The 20,274-nt window shown below is 38.9% G+C and overlaps 1 protein-coding gene across 1 annotated transcript in view; it reads left to right on the top strand.

Moving 5' to 3' along the window:
• Positions 1 to 20,274, top strand: part of PCNX2 (pecanex 2) — a 153,282-nt gene that overhangs the window by 91,130 nt on the left and 41,878 nt on the right. The window contains exons 22-24 of the mRNA XM_058021546.1: positions 1,242 to 1,351; positions 5,820 to 5,948; positions 19,853 to 19,911. Coding sequence (XP_057877529.1) covers positions 1,242 to 1,351; positions 5,820 to 5,948; positions 19,853 to 19,911 — 298 coding nt within the window. The remainder of the gene's footprint in view (positions 1 to 1,241; positions 1,352 to 5,819; positions 5,949 to 19,852; positions 19,912 to 20,274) is intronic.

Here is a 20,274-nt window from a genome sequence, read left to right as displayed (position 1 = left end):
GTGGATACAGATGGTCAAGTGGGACTTTGGGGCTGGTGACTTAAGGAGCTTATATCTGTGCTGATGAACTCTCTCAATCTGTATGCAAGGTGCAGGTATGGAATTGTCACCTAGAAATGAACCATGGAGGGTTTTCATTCAAAAGAATTCCTGGAGATTGCTTGGAAGAGTCAGACCAGAACCTTCCCAGATGCCTTTCTAGCAGTTTAAAAATATGCACAATATCAGTGCTTGAGAACATTCCCTGGAAGCATTTTAATGTACAAGTGTTGATACAGTTCAGTGTCTTTCAGGATGTTGGCAAAGTCTAGTTTTTCACTAACTCAAAAAAAAAAAATACTCTAAGAAATTCAGCATATATTTGCTATATGAGCATGCAATATTGCATATACTCCTGTTTTACTGTCAACTTCCCTGTGTGTTGAGCACTAATGTCTATTGATGGCCAAATCTTTCCTGACAGTTTGTCAGGAACCCACTCTGCAATAGATGAGACACAAGATCTGCTTTGGCCTGATGCCAAGAGAAATGACAGAGGGGGAGAAATGTATTCCAGGGAAAAAGTACACATCATTCTTGAATCAGGAACTGTTGAAGCACCAAGCATAATTTACCGGAAGCAAAAGTAAATTCGTTATGGTTTGCAGTTTGCACTGCACAACAATACAAGCTCATATTTATGCAACTTTTTTTATTATACAGTGGTCTTGAAACTGCAGCTACAATTCATGATTAATGCCGTGCATATGCTTACATCATGATAACTTCTCCCACTGAGTCAAAAACTGGGAATGTTGTGCTCTTGAGAAGTAAGCCTGATTTCCATGAGCACAGCCACGTGTCACACATTGAACTTTCTCTGTTCACTGTATCCAGTTTCTCCCGGAGTCTCCTCTCCTGTATCCGTCTGACTTGTGGTCATATATAGTCAGTGAATATCAGAACCTGTTCTCCCACTTTCTAATTAGAGCAGACATACTTCTGAAAGGTAATCTGGGAGCTGCCTCAGTATGGTGGTCAAAAATGTACCTCATTGCAAGTTTAAATTTTGAATGAAGAATATACTCTAATGCCTTACTGAATTTCGACCTTAATATCTATGAAAGCTAATAATACAATATAACTTATTTCATGTTTATTCCAGGGCACAGTTTTTAAGTGTCTCTTTCAGATACTAGTTTTGAAATTATCTCAGTGCCTAAAAAGTGACAATGTTTTTCTTTTTTTCCTTTATTTTTCAGCTGTGGGACCTACTGCAGAAGTTGCAGTTCATCATGACATACATTGCTCCCTGGCAGATTGCCTGGGGGTCATCGTTCCATGTTTTCGCTCAGCTCTTTGCAATACCTCATATCCTTTATAAATTTGTTTTGCTTTATTTTAAGTTTCTCTTCATGTATGCAATTTATATACAGTGTTTGAATGAGATTTGAAATTCTTAGGTAATTTAGTTGAAAATTTGAAAATCGTAGAACATCTGAGAAATACAGTTTCTTTTTTTTTTTTTTTTTTGGCTGCATGGGATCTGAAACTGGGAAACTGGAACTCTGACTCAACCTGGTGTGTTTATTCCTACCCAGCCACATTCTGCAGATTACTTACTTCCCCAGTCCTCAGCACTGAGTTTTGATGCATCCAGAAAGAAATGTTGTGACAGACATATTGCAGGGCTTATGGCTGACTGAGATCTCAAATATTAGTTTCTTTCTCACTTGTTTCCAGTTGGTATGTCAGATATAAATTCATTTCAGTGAGCCAATTTCTGCTACAACTGTCCTGATTTTTTTTTCAATTTCAGATGCAGCTGGATTTTTACATTTTAATGTAAATTTTTTTTCATTGGGGTGCTGAGGAATATTCTCCTTTTTAACCTTTCAACTCTGTTTTATGAATAACTATATATGTTTGTCAGCATCAAGGCAGTTCTTCAGAAGCAGTCTGTTTTAGTGCCTCTTCCAGGGTGATCTCCAGGTTCATGGATATGGGGAGTAAAACACAGAGTTCAATGACCTGTCTGTACGGTTAAAAACTGTATATTGAATTTTTAGTCCAAAATTACTCAATTTATATTCAAATTCAGTTAGAAACTTGATTGGATACAGAAAAAAAAAAACCCTGAAAAACATTTTAACTGAACAAATGTAACTATATTGGCATCTAAGTCGTTACCAGATACTAACTTTTAATTTCTAACTTCCCTGCTAACCAAAGTTGTGGAAGAAGTGGTTCTAATTCAGACCTACTGATGAGTTCCCTTTGTACTGTTTGTTACATATATGCATTTAAGTCTTTGTCCCTTTCATCCCACAGGGCTGGGGATTTTTCCCTTGAGCGATTTCTTCAGTCTGCTCTTTGCTGTGAAGCATAAGCGATGTTGAGTTACAATGCTTATGTTTCTAGATGGGAGGAATAAATGGAAGCCCCAGAGAGAGGGAAGTGCACAGAGAATAACTCCCAGAGGGAAAGTTTTAGATTGTCGTCTTATAGAAGGAAAGCATTATAAAAGAGTGATCTGTCCTAAGAGGTTTAGTTTATTCATAGCAAATCCTTCCAGAATTTCACAATAAAAAAAATATTTTCATTTCTGTTGGGGAAATGTATATGAATTTATTTAGCAAAACATTTAAGAACTAAGATTGCATTATAACAAGTTTCCCTTTGGTCACAAATATTTTCTGCAGTGGTAACTTTGCTCTTCATAAAATTACCAATTAAATTTTGCAAACTGGAAAGTAGTTAAACCAGAGTTTTGTTTATTTACAGAGTTATTGCTAAAGTGATCTAGGCTAGCTTTTTATTATTTGTATTTATAGTATGCTTTGTAAATGCAAATCTGTCTTCTAAGGCAGTGCTGCAATTAAGATACTGGTTAAATGCTGAAGTTAATATTCCCACAACAGCAATAACTCTGCCTCTTTACATGGTAATTTTATTTGTTGTTATCATAACCCTGCAAACAGTAATGATGAATGCATGTTGCAGTTTACAGAGGTACTAAACCTGCCATTTCTTTACAGAGTTAATTATTTGTGACTCTTAATTGCTTCAATCAGTTCTGCAAACAGGATGTAAATTTTTAAATTTGGAAGTGCCTGGGTGAACTTTTGCTGCAGAGCTCAGTGACATGAGTAGTTCAGCACACTTTAATGCCTTGGAGTGCAGCATGAAGGGAACATGTGTGGAGCTTTGCCTGGTGGAGGTTGTAGAGTCTCCACCATTAGAAATCTTCAGGATTTTTAGTGAATGTCTATCAGGAGTCATATAGGTTTAGCTGATCCTGCTTGTGGCTGCTAGATGGAATAGGTGACCCTTCAAAGTCCCTCTTAATTCTAAAATACCAGGAACAGGAATGGGCTTCAGACTTGAGGATAGATCTGCAACTTCCTAGCATTTAAGTGGGTAAGATGAGGTTATGCATCTATAAATATCAGCATGCTGAGAAAGTCAGTGTAGTTTGTGGTTCAAAGGCAGATTTAACCTAAAAAGGGAATAGTGAAATTTGAGGGGAAGAAAAAGAGTTTGTAGTTGAGATTATCCTGTTTGGGAGAGTTTCTGCTTTGGTTGTTTCAGGGTTAACGCTCTAACATCAGAAAGCAGAGCCCTGTGACAGTCAGTTTTCCCATCCTCTAAGTGGTTGTGTGCCTGGAAGGGACTTGCAGGTAAAAATGTGGATTTTGAGAAACAGAGGACTTGAGCTGGCCTTACTACATAGTTTTGTGTTAAAAGAAGAGGATGGAAGATTTTCAAAATGTCAGTCTTTCACTTACTTGTTTTGAAGCTGGTTTGAATTTAAACAGAGTTTTAAATTGCAAGAATTAATCCTCAAAGGCAATGTTTTATTTAATGCTGAAGAGTTTTTAGCTTTGGGGTTTTTGATCTCAAAATTTGATTTTGGCCATGTTAGAAAGAAAATCCATTATTCACAAAGAAACAAGTTCTGCTTCTAGACAGTGTAACCTAACAAAGATGGTACACAGGAAACCTAGCTTGGGTCAGGTTAAAGGTCAGTGTAAGAGAGTATGCCTGTAAGTTTTTGACACTTCTTTTTTATTTAGACATAAATAAAGCATTGGTATTTAAAGTAAATAAATAATGACATAATACAGACAAATTGGCTGTCCTCAAATAAAAATACCCCTGTGACAGATAATTGCCCACTGCACTCGTTACATATATGTAAGAGTCAGATGCTGTCGCTTCCTCTCATGACATGCTTAGAGATGTGAAACAGTTAAAATCACTTTTCACAAATCCAATGGGTAGTGTCTTCTACTGTCCATTTAGTAGAGCATTATGTCTCCTGATAAAAAACCCCCCGTTGCTTCTGATTATGTCTAAGACACAAACAGTTCACAGTGGTGTGTGAAATGTCTCAGCTCATGATGGTGGCAATTTTTAAATCAATCATTACATTAGTACCAACTTTAAAAAACTTGGTTTGCTGCCCTTATCTGTCCTCTTTGTTCTCTCTTCCTCTCTTCAGCTCCCATGCCTCCTTCCCTTATCTGACACTGGTAAATACTTGTTCATCTTTCACAGCCAGTGCTTGGTTATGACTGCACTGTAATGTGACAGTTCAACTTTTCTGATGCACTTGCTTTTTGCTCTGTGCTCTGTGTCACTTTTTAAAACTTTATACTCTCAGGGCAGCTCATTTTTCAGTCTCTCTGAAAGCACAAACACACTGTTCCAGATCACTGTCTTTTAGTAAGTTTGAGAGATTTGAAAGGTATTTTTTGGCAAATATTTGTTTCTAGATTTTGCAAATGGCTTTTAAAGCCTGGCTAACTAGCAGTTTTATGGAAATGCTGTACCAAGAATGATGCTACTTTTGTTTAAGTGGGCTTTTTGTGAAGTCTCAGGGATTGTGGGACGCATGTACAGTATTTTGCTATAAGAGAGTAAGCTAAAAAAATTCTGGTTATTGGGTGATTTTACCTGAAATTTAGATTGAGATGTGCTTGATCACTGTCCATTGATAGTGATTCCTTTAGTTCATGGCTTCTTTACTTTGCACCTCCCTCCCAAGAGTGATGTAAGGAATGACAGCTGGTCTCTTATACCAGTTTGAAAGTATTTTTCCTAAAATTTCATGGATGTGGTATGAATTAATGAAGAATTTAAGCCTAACATTTTATTTGGTTGCATTTATTTATGTTCCTTTTAAGTTGCATCTTTTTCAGTATCCTTATCCATCTCCTAACTTGCTTTCCAGCAACCTGAAATATGACTTTACATTTGAAGTAAACTATGGATTCAGGCATTCATTATGATGTTTATGTGTGATACTTACTACTCCCCTGTCCTCACCTTCTCATTTCTTATATATTTCAAAAAGTCTGAAATGCTGAACATTTTTTAGCTTTGGAATAGTAAATTCTTAGTAAGAATCAATGTGAAAACATGACTTTGAACCAGCAGGTTGGATCAAAGAGGCATAGTTTCTCCACATACAGGGTCGTTCCAAAACAAGCAGAAGCCCACAGAATGGAACACTGGACACAGTGAAAGCAAGACTCCGGTGTGGAGAACAAATAATTTTCAAGAGATTGGTTTTTTCCTCGTGTGTGTGTGTTTTGAACTCTGTGTCAGACTCTGGAAAGGCACTTCTATGTTACAGAAGGTAGCTTAGGTAGCTGGAAAAGGGTGTTTGCTGCACTGCCTATGCCTAGCATCTGTCCTCGGGCAGGGATTAGGCAGGGTCACCCCCATAATGAAACTGTAGCATTGAAGAGCCACTTACTACATGCTGGTAATGGCTGATTTGGCACTGCCTGCCTTCCTCCCTTTCCATGTTACCTTAACTTGCAGTTTTCAGACTCTGCTATGCTTTTTTTTCAAACTCTGGCCGCTTCAGTCTTTTCTACACCACTCAGTCCATTTCTGGGCAGTGTCATCTTCATCGCATCGTACGCACGACCAGTCAAGTTCTGGGAAAAAAACTACAAGTAAGATTATTCACAAATGTCTACCTTTGTTATTTGTAAAGGTTTTGCTCTCATTAGTTTCATTTCTGGTGGTATTTTTTGTTTCCAAAGATAATCCTTAAATTAGAGCATGAGAGGTTAATCTTTGAATCTTGTTTCTGGTGTTTTACTTTCCCATGGTTATTTGGCTATTTCTGAAAATGTATTTAAGCAATTATCAGTGTGTTACAGATGAGGCGTCATGTTGCATTTGTTGTACAGACACACAGTAACGAAGCTGTGAAAAAGAAAAAAGCAGTAAAACTCCCAGTTGTCAGCCTTTTTTGTCTTGCTATCTAGTGCTAGCAAATAAATCTGTGAAGCCTTTGGCACTAGCAGTCAGACTGCATAAATACATTTTGTACTAACTAGGCTGATTAAATGCTACCCTCTGGGATGCAGCAGGTAACTCTGCAGCTGCACAACTGTGATAGAAAGGGAAAATTGCATTGGCTGAGTCTGGGCTTGGCCTCGCCAGTGAGAAGGGCCACACACTAACCACACCTCTTGTCTTGGTGTATCTTAGTTTGAAGGGTTTTCTTTTGTTGCATTTTGACTTGTGTCAGTGCATGAATATGTACTCATCTATAAAGAAATTAGTCAGACAAAGCCAAGTTATATAAGGAGGCTTTGTATTCGTTTCTGAATGTGATGAGATTTGTGGAAACCTTTTGAGGGGAACTGAGTTTTGTACACTGGGACTAGATCTTAACAGAATTCTCTCTCACATCTTTTTTACTGGGTCAGCAGTTTAATTCTTTCAAGAGAGTGAAGTGGAGGGCAGTTATGGAAAGGCAGGAAGCTACCACTAATCCCACAGACAGCTATACATTTCTGGACAGAAACTTTGAACAATACTAAGTAGGAAGTTGGGATTTTACCATCTGCTGCATTTTACTTCAACCAGAGCATTTTGAAGGCATGCAGTTCCCTTTCTAGGGACTCTTTCAGCTCTTCTTGCAACTCTAGAGAACCAACTTTTCCCTTTCTTTCAACTCTTTAAGAGAACCAACCCCTCTTGAAGGCACATCACTGCCATGTAGTTAGGGTGTGTCAAGTCTTTAGGTTATTGTCAAGGGAAAAAGGGGGGGTCATTTATATTTGCTTTTGGTTTGCCTAATCTTTTCATACAAAATGAACAGGAGATATTCACAGGAAGTAACTAAAAATGGTTGAGACTCAATACTTTAAAAAGGAGGTGTGTGTGACTTGTTTTCATCAGTAGTGACCATCTGTGATTCCCACTAAGGGAAGCAAAGAACTTGATGCTAATAGTTTTGCAAAGCAAGGTAATTATTTTATCCATAAACTGTAAAACCTCAAGTGCAGAAAACTAAACCCTTTTAATACTTTAATTCACCACTGCTTGTCCTTTCAAAATAAGCAGCAACTACAACTTTGTCTTCAACCAGAAGGCTTACATTATTCTTTGTAAAAACTTGTGTTTTGGTGCTTGTTAGAAATTCTGATGTACCTTCTGTGACCTCACTTAAAACAAATAACACAACCTTGCCTCTTGGAAGCCTTTCAGAAGTAGAAAACAGCCTTGTAGAAGGTTCAGGTTTGTCATCGAAGTAAAGTAAGTCTTTGCCTGAACCCGTGGCATCTCAGAATATGTACATGGAATGACTCCTCCTAAAATTGTATTCATTTTGTCTCTAGTACTTCTAATTCTCCTTTTCCTTACTTCCATTTCACATGAGGAACTAATCAGAATGAGTGAGAGTTGGACTGAAAAACTCCTGGTTTATTAAAAATACCCTGTGAAAAGACAGAAAAAGGCAACAAAGGGGAGCAATTTTATATTAGGAATAAGGAAATTTTCTATTAAATACTTCAAATAGTTGAATGAACTGATTGGGCCTTGCCTTATTGCTTAAAATTTTGCCCTTTCAATATGTAAAAATTTCAAGGGGTAGCATAATTGCTTTCTTTTTGAGCTGTGGAGTTAGAAAGGATCAGGAGCTTGAGCTAGAATGGAAAGTTGTTCTGGCTCCTGCACATCTGCCTGTCTTTGGGCTGCAGTTCTTACAGCCAGATGTGCACTAAATTTTAAGGTTGTATAAGACAAAACAGAACAAACAGATGTTGCTGTACAGATTTCTTTTTTGGAGTGCATTGATGCTTTCTCCAAGTTCAGCTCAGGGTATTTGTGGAAAGTCACAGGTTCTCTGCAGTGTTCTCTGTGTGCATACAAAGCAGGAGCTCTTGGAGATTTTTTTGGCTGTTTCTATACTCACTGCTTGTTGACAGGAGCCTTGCCCAGGGGAAAGCTGCCTTCAATGTACTTTATATAGCTTTTTTTTACAGCTTGCTTCACATACTCGTTTTCAAACAATTTTTTGCTGTATTGATGGCCATGTTAAATTATCACATATTAGCTACAAATAATTCATTTACACTTACATGCAGTCAGGTATTGTCAGTTCCAAGGTTGTTTTTTTAATATATAATAAAAAATGGCATAATAATTGAAATAACTGAAAGCAACTTTGACAAGCAGTCTAAGTATCAAAATTGTTTTTTTTTCAAGTCATAAATTAGATTGCTTTCTTAGGTTGTCATTTCTGTACTGATTATAATCAGTATTTGCACACTTTTCTGTTGTCAAGCAAACTTCACTGCTGTTTCTCTTCAGGAGGAAATTTTTTTGCAACTCTTTTGGGCCAACAGCCTGAAATTAGATGAGGGAAAAAAGATCCAGTTCATTTTTGGTAGAGTGAACCCAAAGTTGAAATTTTGAACTTTAGCAAGTACAGAGTACCATGTTTATTAATAGAACAGGGCTACTAGGCCAGCAGTGTGAGTGCTGAGCAACTGATCCATCTGTTCCTTAAAATGCTGGTTTGTTTGTCCTTACCTGGTGTTTTCTGAGTGCACATAAATGTATCTTGTGTTTCTAGGTGTCTTTTAGCTCCACTTTTGCTGCTGGCTAAAGAGGAGCTTGAATCCTCAGGTTTCTCTGACTGAGCTTCTTCTATTTTAGATGATTCAAGCTGGAGCTGGAAGTCTTGGAGAATTAAAATGGTGTTTTTTGTTTTTTCAAGGAGCTGAAGGACTCAAGTGGGTAAAAAAAGAAAAAGAGATTCATTTTGATAGTAAGCAAACTGTGAAATTCCTAACAGGCTCTTCAAAATTCAGGGCTCATGCTGTGCCTGTTTGGGCTCTTGTGGTGTGTGCACAGAGCATGGGTGTTCTTCCCTGCAGTCAGCAGATGCTGTTTGTTTTGAGTGTGACCTTTGGTACTCACTGCAGGCAGAGTCTACCACACCAATACATCACTGAGGTCAGGGATCCTTCAGAGGGGAAGGGAAGGATGAGAAAGAAGAAGAAAAAATAAGGAAAGTTAATGAGAAAGAAGAACTCTTGCAATCATAGTTTTGCAGCTTTTGCTGCCTTTGTTGTTGAAAAGAGAGGGGTGTAAAATGAGAAGCTGGGCTGCTGCTCATGAGCTCGTTACCTTGTGGGAGTTCAACTATGAGAATTTTTCCTTCTCTCTCTCTGTTATTTTTGGGTTTGTGTTTTGACAAAGGAAGGTTTGCTGTGACACTGGTTTTGTCCAGCCATTGGCCTTGGTCCCGCTTCCCAGTTTGAAGACTGCTCTTTTAGTCCCTATTTTCACAGCTGTTGGAATGATTAGGCTGTAGATGTCAGAGAGAGAAAAGGAAATAGCAGTAAATCTTGTTTAATGTATAGACACTAAAGCATGAAGCGTTTGTCCAAACACTATTGTTCAATTCCTCTGCTTTTGCTTTTTTTCTCCAATACTTTGTCACACTGTGGCCTGACTCTGTCCTTCTCCTCCCTTCCTCTTATCTTCCTTTGTATCTTGGATATGACAATGACAGAACAGAGGAGGAAGTTTACTTTTATTCCCCAGTGGGTCTAACAGCTGGATCACATGGAGCAGCCTGTTTGTTCTCTGCTGCAGCTGTGACTTGTCCCCACAAACAGCAAACTGCCACCAGGAATGTGGAGATTTTGCTGTTTACAAGCTGCTTGTCTCTCCTGTACCTTCCTGTTCCTATTCTTCTGGTTCAGTGCCTATTTTTGGGTAAGGCACAGCTTGCATTTGCTTTGAAGCGCCTTGAATGAATTACAGTGCGGTGTAACTGAATTAATTAGGTGTCTCTAAAGAGGCTGTGATTAAATTGCCAGTTATCTCAGACTGGCATTACAGGATGCCTCTCTGTGTTTGGGACTATGTGAGCAAGCATTGCTTTCCTCCATCTCTTTAAAAAGTGTATCACTGTGTTATTGTTCCAGTCATTGTGGTCTGGAAAATAACCACCTGTAGGGTTAACGCAGCTGGGAATGGAGGGCAAGGAAAACCTGCCCTGCTTCAGATATAGTGCAGATGGCTTTTTCTTCTTTTTTTCCTGCCAGCTCACTTAACCTGCCCATCACAGACAGCCTGCAGGTGGAATGGGAAGAGTTTTCCCAGTGTACACATAATTCTGGTTGACCCCACATTATGCACATGTGTGGGAAAAGGAGCTGTGAAAAGTACCTGTCTGCTCCCCCCCTTTTTCCCCGTAAAATAACAGGCCTTCCACTTTCAAGTGCTTATTTTTAACACATGCTGGTGCCTCTGCTTTCCCTGTGAGTCTGCTCATGTGTTACAGCTGTTAAAACCCCTGCTCCAAACACAAAATGTCATTCACCCGTAACTGTCCATGGGCCTTGTTTGGGATCTGCACACTCAGACCTTTCAAGCTGTTCTTTTTAAGACTGGATTTCTTTTTTTCTTATTCTTTTTCCTTCTGTCTTGTTTGATTTTCACATGTTTTTAGACCTCCATAGTAGTGATGTTTACAGAGGAACAACTGCAGCAGATGTTTGTAACTCAGTAATGGTTTGGATTTTAATTTATAGTGAATAGGATAACTTCAGCTTTTCCCCCCCCTAAATGACAGGAGATAATATTTGCCTTATTTCATAAATATCATCTCATGTGTTATGTTCTAACTACTGTCACTGCCCTACTTAGAGTTCAAACTTACTTAGGGTTCAAACTTCCTTGAATATTTCCAGCTACCTGGTCTGAAAGGCACGTTGTTGCCTTGAGTGTTACTGTTCATTGCAGTTATTTTAGTTTCCTCCAAACTGCTTTCTCTGCAAATTTTTTGTGTTTCTCTCTGACTGCCTCTATTTCTATCCTGTTTTTATGAACTGACCAGAAAGAAGCACTGTATTTCTGTTTGCTCTAAAATGAACTGATGTTCCAGTGCCTTTGTTCACAGCTATTACTCACTGATGAATGCTGGTCCATTTGGTGACTGTGGTTCTTCTACGAGAGGTCTTCACTGAGTTGGCCTCAGGGCTCCTCCAGGCTTTTATTGGGAGTTGAGTTAATTTAGAACTCTTCAAAATAGTATAAATAAATACCAGCATGCAGATAAACCTGAAATGGGTGCTTATTAGTGCATGGGACTTACAAGTCCAAACAAATAGGACCAATAAATGAGCTGTGTTTGGCCTTAAGTTTTGGGTGTTGCCTCCAAATCAGAAGAGCTTATCAATCCTATTAACAAAGCATATAGAATTTGGTGAATTTGTAAACTTCCCAGTCTTTCTGGAAATTTCAAAGGTGCTTAGTTCTGTGAGAGCCCAGCCTGTACTGGTATACTACAGCCTATACTGAGGTTTGCTTAGGCCTCCCTTGGTATCCTTGAGTATAGCATTGATGCAGTTGTAAATGTCAGTCCCTGGCTGGCAGTGGTAAAAAAAGCTGAAATATTAGCAAGCTGCTGCCATTCTTCCTTTGTTTCTCTTCTCTTAAGGTTGGCAGAGTTCCCAATAGAGGTGATTTTTTTTTTTTTTTTTTTTTTTTTGGAAAAACATGCTCCTCTCTTTAAACAATGAGTATAAACTGATCTTTGGGAAGTTATGCCCTGTTCTCCAGGGGCATTTTTGGCCATGGTTCTGGCACTGGAGGAGAGAATAAAGAAAACCAAAACGTTTGAAGAACAAAGAACATCTTTGTGGGTACTTCAGCCTTAGTTCTTCATGAGCTCTCTGAAATTACATGTTACTCATTAGGCTTATTCATCTGACTGTCTTCTCAAGACCCTTCCCTGTCTGCTCCCTGCTGTCGTGTGTAACCACTCTGTCTTGCACGCCACCAGTATTGCCCATGGGCCTGTTCCTGCAACACTTGGCAGGTTTGGGAGTCTTTCATTTCTTTCAGTGTAGAGCTTTGCAGAGTGACAAAGCCCACAGCTTTGTCACCACAGCATTCAGGTTTGGAGGGTGTTGCTTCAGGTACAGCCTCAAGCTTAAAGAAGCCCTGCTAGAAACTCCCTTCCCTTCAGTGTCTTGAGCTGTGATCTCCCCTAGAGCAAGTGGCCATGAGTGCCCTTTGGCTGCCTGCTGTGGCACAGAGCTGTGCACACCTCCTCTCCAGCCCAGCCCTCACCTCATCACTTGACTCCAGCTGTGGAGTCACACCAAGCTGGGAAAATGTGAGAAAGGATGGGCAAGAGAAGCTAGGCACCTTTAATCAAGTAGGTTTGATATTAAAATAAGTGTTTTCTGAGTTGCCTGGAGTTTCACACTCAAGGGAGGCTATACGAAATTCAGAGATGTAGTTTAAGTGTTTGGCAGTCTCTCTTTAACTGGTAACATCTCTTTTTCTCAAATTTTTGCCCCTGGCAGTCAATAAAACAAATTGAGGCTAATTGAATAGGAGCCATATGTGTGATAATTAATTGGGAATGTATTCTGATTCAGTGCTCTGTAGTTCCCTGCCGAGTTAAAGATGCAGCCACAACTCCAGTTCACTGAATCTTTCTAAGAGGACAGAGTAAAGACAGAAGGGAGACATCAGAAAGGGAATGCATGCTGAGATCAGGAGGAACACAAGTAGACATCAAAACTGTAAGTGGCATAAATGAAAAGGGAAAAGGGTGGGTGGGCAGAAAGGAAAAGGCATGCAATGAAAAATCTGAGGGGGTAATCCAACAGACATGGGTAAGCAGGAACTCAGACCTACAAAGGAGAAGAAATCATGAGCATGATAGAGAAGGATTTTTAAATATATATATAGAAAGGAAGGCAACAACAGGATGTAATAGACAATAATGGACTCCCATCAGAAATAGGGTCCATGTAATGTTTTAAAGGCGTGTGTAGCACTAAAGATTTATAATGCTGTTCATCTAATCATTAGCTTCCAAATTATGTAAATCTAATGAAATCAAGTTCACTCATGAATTTTCTGTCATGTCAAATATTGGAAACCCCTTGAAATGGGTTGTCTGAATTTCTAGAAGAATAAGTGTTCTCAGCAAGTGTTCATCCATTCACTTGGATAATGTAGATCATGTCCTGTGTTGGATTTAACTGAATCAAACATTTAGGGGCAAGCTGAGGTGCAGAGTACTAAACCTAAGCTGTACGTTCAAGGAAATACTTTTTCAAGCCACTTTTGTCAAAATGTGAAAGCTGGTAAAGCTTAGATGCAGGAGGAGATGTTCAGCAAGTGTAACCATTCTAACCGAGGTGAAATGTTGTGCACAGGCAGTGGCAGGGAGCAGTTCATGCTGCAGCATGCTTGGGTCTTGGCTGTCTCCTGATACACAAAGGTATGCACTGGACCTAGATTGCCTTAGGGCTTGTAAGAGCAAAATGTAAACCATATCTTCTTTCTGAGATAGTGCAAAATGCAGAATTGTGTCACCATTGCCACTGAGAGTTGCCTCTGAAACTTTGTGCTAGTTGGGACTAGGTAAATACTGGATGAAAGCTAGTGGGATTTTTTTTTCTTTTTAAGTCCTTTGACTAACAGTGTTTGCTCTCAAAATATCAGAGATGTTTTCAGCCTGAAGAGTAATGTAGAGGATAAGGATACCAAGATGAATGCTGTAAATTATTAACATTCTCAACAGTTCTTGCAGTAAAAAAACCCATAGGTATTGAAAGTTATCCCTCTATTAGATTGGATATTGTACAACTGCACAGTAGCAGTAAGACTTTTGTTGTTCTTCAGCATAGTGTCACTGGTGCTGCATTTGCATGTTTGCAGCATTGGAATGGCTTGGTTAGCTTCTATTTTGCCTTCTTGCATCTTTTCGTGAGAAATACAGATATGGAAAACCCTGTAGTGAACTAAACTAGTATTTCTGATACAGGCTTTCTTTGGAAGACCAATCTTTGTCTAAGTCTTGTATTTCCTCATACTTTCTTGCCATCTCTTCTTTCTAATTTTATTATTAATCATTCACATTGAGTCTGAAAGTGAGAAAAATATCTGAAATATATGCTATTTTAATATTGCACACTGAAAGAGCATGAAAACACGGTTATCAGCAATAAAAAAATATCAAGAATGAATTCTGAAATACCTTGTTATCCTTTCTTCCTTTTATGATATTTAAACAATGTTCCTCTCTTTGTGTGGAGGAAAGGAGAAAAACATCTCGGCCTCATTTGCTCAAGCAGCTCCCAACATTTGTTTTGGTTTTGTTTTTTTATTTTTCCCTTGTCTGTTCTCACTCTCTCTGTTGAAAACTTCACCAGGATATTTCTCATCACCTCCTTTCTGCTCTCCAGCTCCTGGCAGTTTCTCAGGGTTTTGCTGCTTCACTCATGGGCCCATCAGTGCAGAGCCCAAGTGGATCAGTGCTGTGGAGCTCTTTGCCCAGGGCTGGGCTCAGTGTAGTGCCTTTCCTATAAAGTTTGTGCTGGCACACGATGGGAACAACAGAATGACACCCATATGTACAATTTCAGATACCTGTGTTTGTGTAATGTCATTAACACATTTGCTTTTGAATGAAAAGCACTTCTTTCAGCTGCAGATAGCCAGGTCCGGCTGTGAAGCAGAGTCCTGGGTTAAACCCCATCCTTAGAGGAATGTTAGGATCCTGACCTTTTTTACATCCTCAGGAGTGCACACAAAAAACCTCTGCACAGTTGCATTATCATTTCACTTATAAAGCTTCTTCTATTGCATAGTAAAAAATAATCTGAAGACAGTAATTGAATGTTTTTTAAAATAAAAAGCACACTTAGACAAGGGGAATGAAATTAAATAAGACAAAAGCAGGAATATTGATGACATTTTAGTAAAGCATTAGTGAGTATTTTAAAGTACACAGATGCTTAAATCACCTGGCTTACAAATAAGAGGTGAATTCCCCAGCTAAGCCTTTGAATGTCAGAGCACTAAGGTGGGCTGTTTAACCTATGTTTGGACACTCAGCTTTTGATCTCGAGTTTACACCTCACTTTTTCATCCCCCTTTCTGTAGAAGTACAGAATCTTCCAGACAGGTGTTGGAATATGCCAAATAAACTGAGTCATCTCAGCAGATGACTCTGGTTTTAACACCCTCTTAAACAAACAACAACAACAAAACCAAACCAAAACATCAGAAAAAAATTAAAACAAACAAACAAAAAACCCGAACAAACCCAAGAAGCCTCAAAATCAGTTATACAAACCTTTTTAAGAAAGTAAAGAAACTAAGAACAGGAAGTGTTATTGATAATAAGACCTTTCTGTGTCTTAGAAGGATGCTTCAACAGAGCTCCCTTTAACAACTGGGACTTTTCATACCTTAGCCCTCCCCCGGTTTCCTTGCGTGCAATCAAAGCCACATTTTATTGTTGTTATTTTTATTGTTGTTAGATGAAACAATGACCCAGTCAGGGAAGGAGAGAAGGAAGAAAGCATAAAAATAAAAATCAGAGTGAGTGATCAGGAAGGAAAAATTGCTTTCATTTTTAAGAGATCCCTCTTTCTTAATGTGAGTTAAACCCAAGTGTATGTTCCATGCAGCTGCCCAAAAAATTTGGGCAGGGTCACGCACAAAGGGGCTGTCAGCCCTTGCTGTTAAAACCACACTGAAATAATTCTGTCCTTTAGATGAAATTGATTTAAAACTACTTCAGTATCCTTTCCCTTCCAATTAATACCATTGTTTTTTACCTCTGGTGTCCTTCAAATACTGATGGGTGCCTGCTTATTCTGCCATGCCACTCTCCTCCTACCTCACATTGTAGACAACTGCTACTGTGTTTTTAATGCTAAGCCTTTGTTTATAGAGCCAGCAGCATTAGGCATGCACATGAAAATACCGAAGGTTTTTTTCCCAGATTCCCATGAATAATCATAGGGCTGCAGCTTGTAGTTTCTCTCTTTTAAATTTGCCTGTTAGATGTCATCGAAGTGTGGATTAAAATTCATTGGACACAAACAAAGAAAAACTTTGGATCAACCCTAGAAAGGCATCTCTGCATCTCCCAGAGGGAAACTGCTTTTCTTTGTTTTATTCTCTTTCAAAGTAGAGATCTTCTACACAGCAGGAATCCTGGAAATCTTGAATTTGTGTTTTGGGGGAAAACTCAGCAGCAGCAGGGCAGATAGAACAGCTGGAATTTCATTTTGATCTTCTAGAAATCATGATTTATTTAGCATCATCAAATCAGCAATGATTTATTTATTTTCCTCAATTTACCTGATTCTCAATATACTCTGCATATGCAGACTTCCTTGAGCCCCCTCAGCCTTTTTTCTATCTTTCTAAGGAAATAGGGAAACTAAGTGGGAGAAGAAATTCTTTCCGGGCAATATGTTTGGGAGTATAGGAAGTGACCTAATTTTTTTGCAAAAGGAAGCAATAGTTTTAATGACATGAGCAGTGCTGCACAAACCAGTGGGTTATCTCAGTGTCCATGTAAATGTGGAATTAAAAGAGCATGAGATAGATATTTCAGGAACTAAGAAGGATGTTGACTTTGAAATTGCTGAAGACTCAGCTGAAGACAGTCCAACACAATCCCTTTTTCTCTAGGGTAATTGCTGGAGGAACTCTGCTTGGTTTGCATAGAATAATGCAATTCAGGAAGAAATTCAATTACTGAGATAATTATCACATTGGATGAGTGGTAACAACCAAATATAAAGTAAGAGGCCACTGGAGGAAAGCCCAAATCACCTACTAATCCCAAAAGTTCACAGGGAGAGGTCCTGGTTGAGAAGTAAAGGTGTTGCTGATTTGATTGTTAGGTGTAGTGGATTATAGTTTAATCCAGTGCGAATTCCCATTGCTTTCATGAAGATACCAACACAGCTTTGGTTACTAATAATTGTAGAAGACTTTTAAAACCCAGAATTGATTACTGGACAGCATTTATTCAACTAAGCTGAATTTCAGCACTGAAGTTTGCTTTATAAACTGTCTATATTACTTTTGGTCTTAAAAAAATGAAATAAAATTATGCCTCATAATAGCTGTATAAAGATTTGGGTTCTAGTTGTGTCTGAAAAGGTAAATTCTTGTCTCATGTCCCAGGGCTCATATTTTAGCTGCTCAAACAAAGCCTTAATGGGGCCTGGTTTTATTTTGTTTTGTTTGGGTTTTTTGTTTGTGAGAGCTGTTCTATTTCGTTCCCTTTTTCCCAGTCAGGCTGCATCATTTGAATTGTTGTGTCCCAAAGCACTTGTGATTTTCCCTGATTGTTTCATGCATCTTTATGTCAAAAGAAAAAATAAGAGGGGGAGGGGAAAGAAGTAGATGCAGAGCTGCATGTTGGGGAAAAGGATTCCTGTTTATTATAGATTAGAATTTTCTGAAGTATTGGTTGATTTTATGGGTCTCAAAAAGCCCCCACACCAGAAATGGTAAGAAACTGGGGTAAAGAAGAGTATTAACTTTTACCTTACACTACCACACTGATTTCAGAGGCACTGAAAGTTAATAAAGTATCTCATAATCTTAAAACATATGCATTTGGAAATCAGCAGTGCTTCTCTGCTGAGAATAGAAAATTGATTGAATTCCACAACCTAATGTTTATGCTTACTCTTGCATATGCAGGTGGATATATATCAGGGTGAAAGAATTTTGACAACCTTTTTAAAGCAAAATGATTCTTTATATTCTGAACTGCTTAGAAGGCACTTCCCCCCAGTGTCATTTTCTGTTGAATAGGAAATGATAATTGCAGTTGCAATGAGCTGGGCCCACCAGAAACAGGAAGAAAAATAATACCTCAAATAAAATGTTAATCTATGTAGATAATATACTAATATTAATTACAAATAATTTTAATTAACACTTTATTTTCTCAATCATACTTTTTGCAAAGTAGAGAACGTGCCTTTTTAAGAAAAAAAAACACTTGCTTTTGGTAGGAAGTAGAAATAAAGCAAATCTGCTCCTCTTCTGACTCCTGCATGGAAACTTGTGTGTAATTTTTCTGTTGGTCAGTTTTCCACAACGTTTTGGGGAGGCTGTGGGGAGAGGATGAAAAGTGTTTGTAACATGACAGTGGCATCCTTCTCCCAGCTGGATTCAACATGAACTTACACACAAAATCCTGGAAACCACTACTGAGTCTCTGCTGTGTTTCAAAGACACTGTTATCTTTACACCATCCTTTTCCAGTGTTATTTAAGTTGTTTGAAAACCTCCCTTAGAAGTGATCCCTCTTTGGTGCCATCTTCCTTGGTGCACATTTGCAGTTTCCACAGTGAGTAGTTAAATTCAGGCTGTGGAGGCTGACTGGCCAATCTCCTGCCTGTTCAAAATCTCCTCTGGGCCCTGTGCTCCCCACACCTGAGCCAGACCCCAGCCAGTGCCACCCAGCCATGCCAATCTCACTGCAGCTCCACCAAGGACACCATGAGGGACACCCCTGGGTGTCTCCCTTGGATCCCATGCCAGGGAAAGTGGTGCTGTGGCTCTCCTCCCCTGTGCTTGCAGGCTTTGGCACACGAGGCCCTTGCCACTGTCACACGTGACCAAATGATGACTGCTGTTTGGGCCTTTTCCTGGTTTTGCTCTAATCTCATTTTCCAAGGAATCAGAGATCATATTTACATATTTGATCATTTATCATATTTGATAGATAGGTCTTCTGTTAAGGCTAGTGATTGAGGGCAAAACTTCTGAGGCAATATTTTCAATGAAGTGTCCTGAAATCCTTATATACCCATGTCAAAGCAGTATTTCAGGGAAATTGATGTTTACTATAACATTTTTATTAGCCAGAGTTCCACTTTTATCCCAAGTACCCCTGGGTACTTGGGAGATGCTTTGCACTTGGTGTTGAATATCCCTACTCACCACAACAATCATTCTCTTCTGTTTAACACATGCCTGCCCACATTGATTTACTCATTCCTTATTTTCTGACTTTAATGGTGTCTTTTGTTATAGTTAGTAGTAAAAGCTCAATCCAATCTGCCTTTTTCGTTGCTTTCTCTTTTGTAATCATTTTGCCTCTGTTGTTTATATTCCACTGTTGCAGTGAAAATACTGAATAGGGAATGTGCCATTCATAAGGGTGACAGGGTTAGTGCCTGTATGAACTAAGGCACTCGAATTTACCCTTTTTCAAGCAATAAGAATGACCAGGGACTCTCCTGTTGCTGCTGAGCTAAATATGAAACTAAGTAAAGTATTTTGGTATTGTTATTTTTCTATAGATGGTGAACACCCACAGAAATGTTTTCACCCAAAGAAAACTTCTTGAGTCCAGCTGTTTACCTTAAGGCTTAGAAGGAAAGAAAGTCTGATTAAATATTCTCTCTAGTCACTGTTTTGGTGGCACCTGGCTGATCTATTTCTGGAGCCAGTTCAATTATTGAAGTACATAGTGTTGTGTCAGATGCCAAATTCTGAATGGACTATGCCCCACAAGAAGGAAAATGGGCAGAAAAATGTGCTGATAAGCTACAATATCAATAGCAGTACTAACTGTATATGTATTGTATTGTAACAGACCTAACTGTATATGCCTGATGAATGGATTACTGTTAATTGCCTAATTATATCAACACAAAATGAAGAGATGTTTTAAAGGAAAAAAGTGTTTATTGTGAGACTTGTTTATTTAAAAAAAAAGAACTAGCTGTAAACATGTCTTTATTTCCAGCACCAAAAGATCAGACCATTCCAACACCAGACTGGCAATTCAGATCGAAAAGGATGCAGGTATGGCTTGGGAGTTTGTGTGTCTTGATTGATTTGCAAAATGTGATGTATTTACACTGGTGAGGCTTTGCTGGGAAAGCTGAAGAGATGCCAAGGGTTTGAATGTTGTGTGTACAAACCAGAGCACTTTAAATGTAGCAGAACACCAGTTTGAGTCATGTGATGAGTAAATTTACTGCTCAGTTTTGTGTAGCTGATCAGAGAGAGAGCTGCTGGGCTGCCAATTGCCTGGTTAATTATAATATTGATGTTTGTCTGGAATATGCATCAGGCACCCTAGCTAGACTCAGAGGTCAGCTGTGGGCAGGTAGCTGTTTTTTGGGAAAAAAGCAGCAAGTTAGTGGTGGCCCTACCACTGAGCAG

Source organism: Melospiza georgiana, chromosome 3 (genome assembly GCF_028018845.1).
Source record: "Melospiza georgiana isolate bMelGeo1 chromosome 3, bMelGeo1.pri, whole genome shotgun sequence".
Classification (NCBI taxonomy): Eukaryota; Metazoa; Chordata; class Aves; order Passeriformes; family Passerellidae; genus Melospiza; species Melospiza georgiana.
This window is presented reverse-complemented; position numbering and strand designations above follow the sequence as displayed.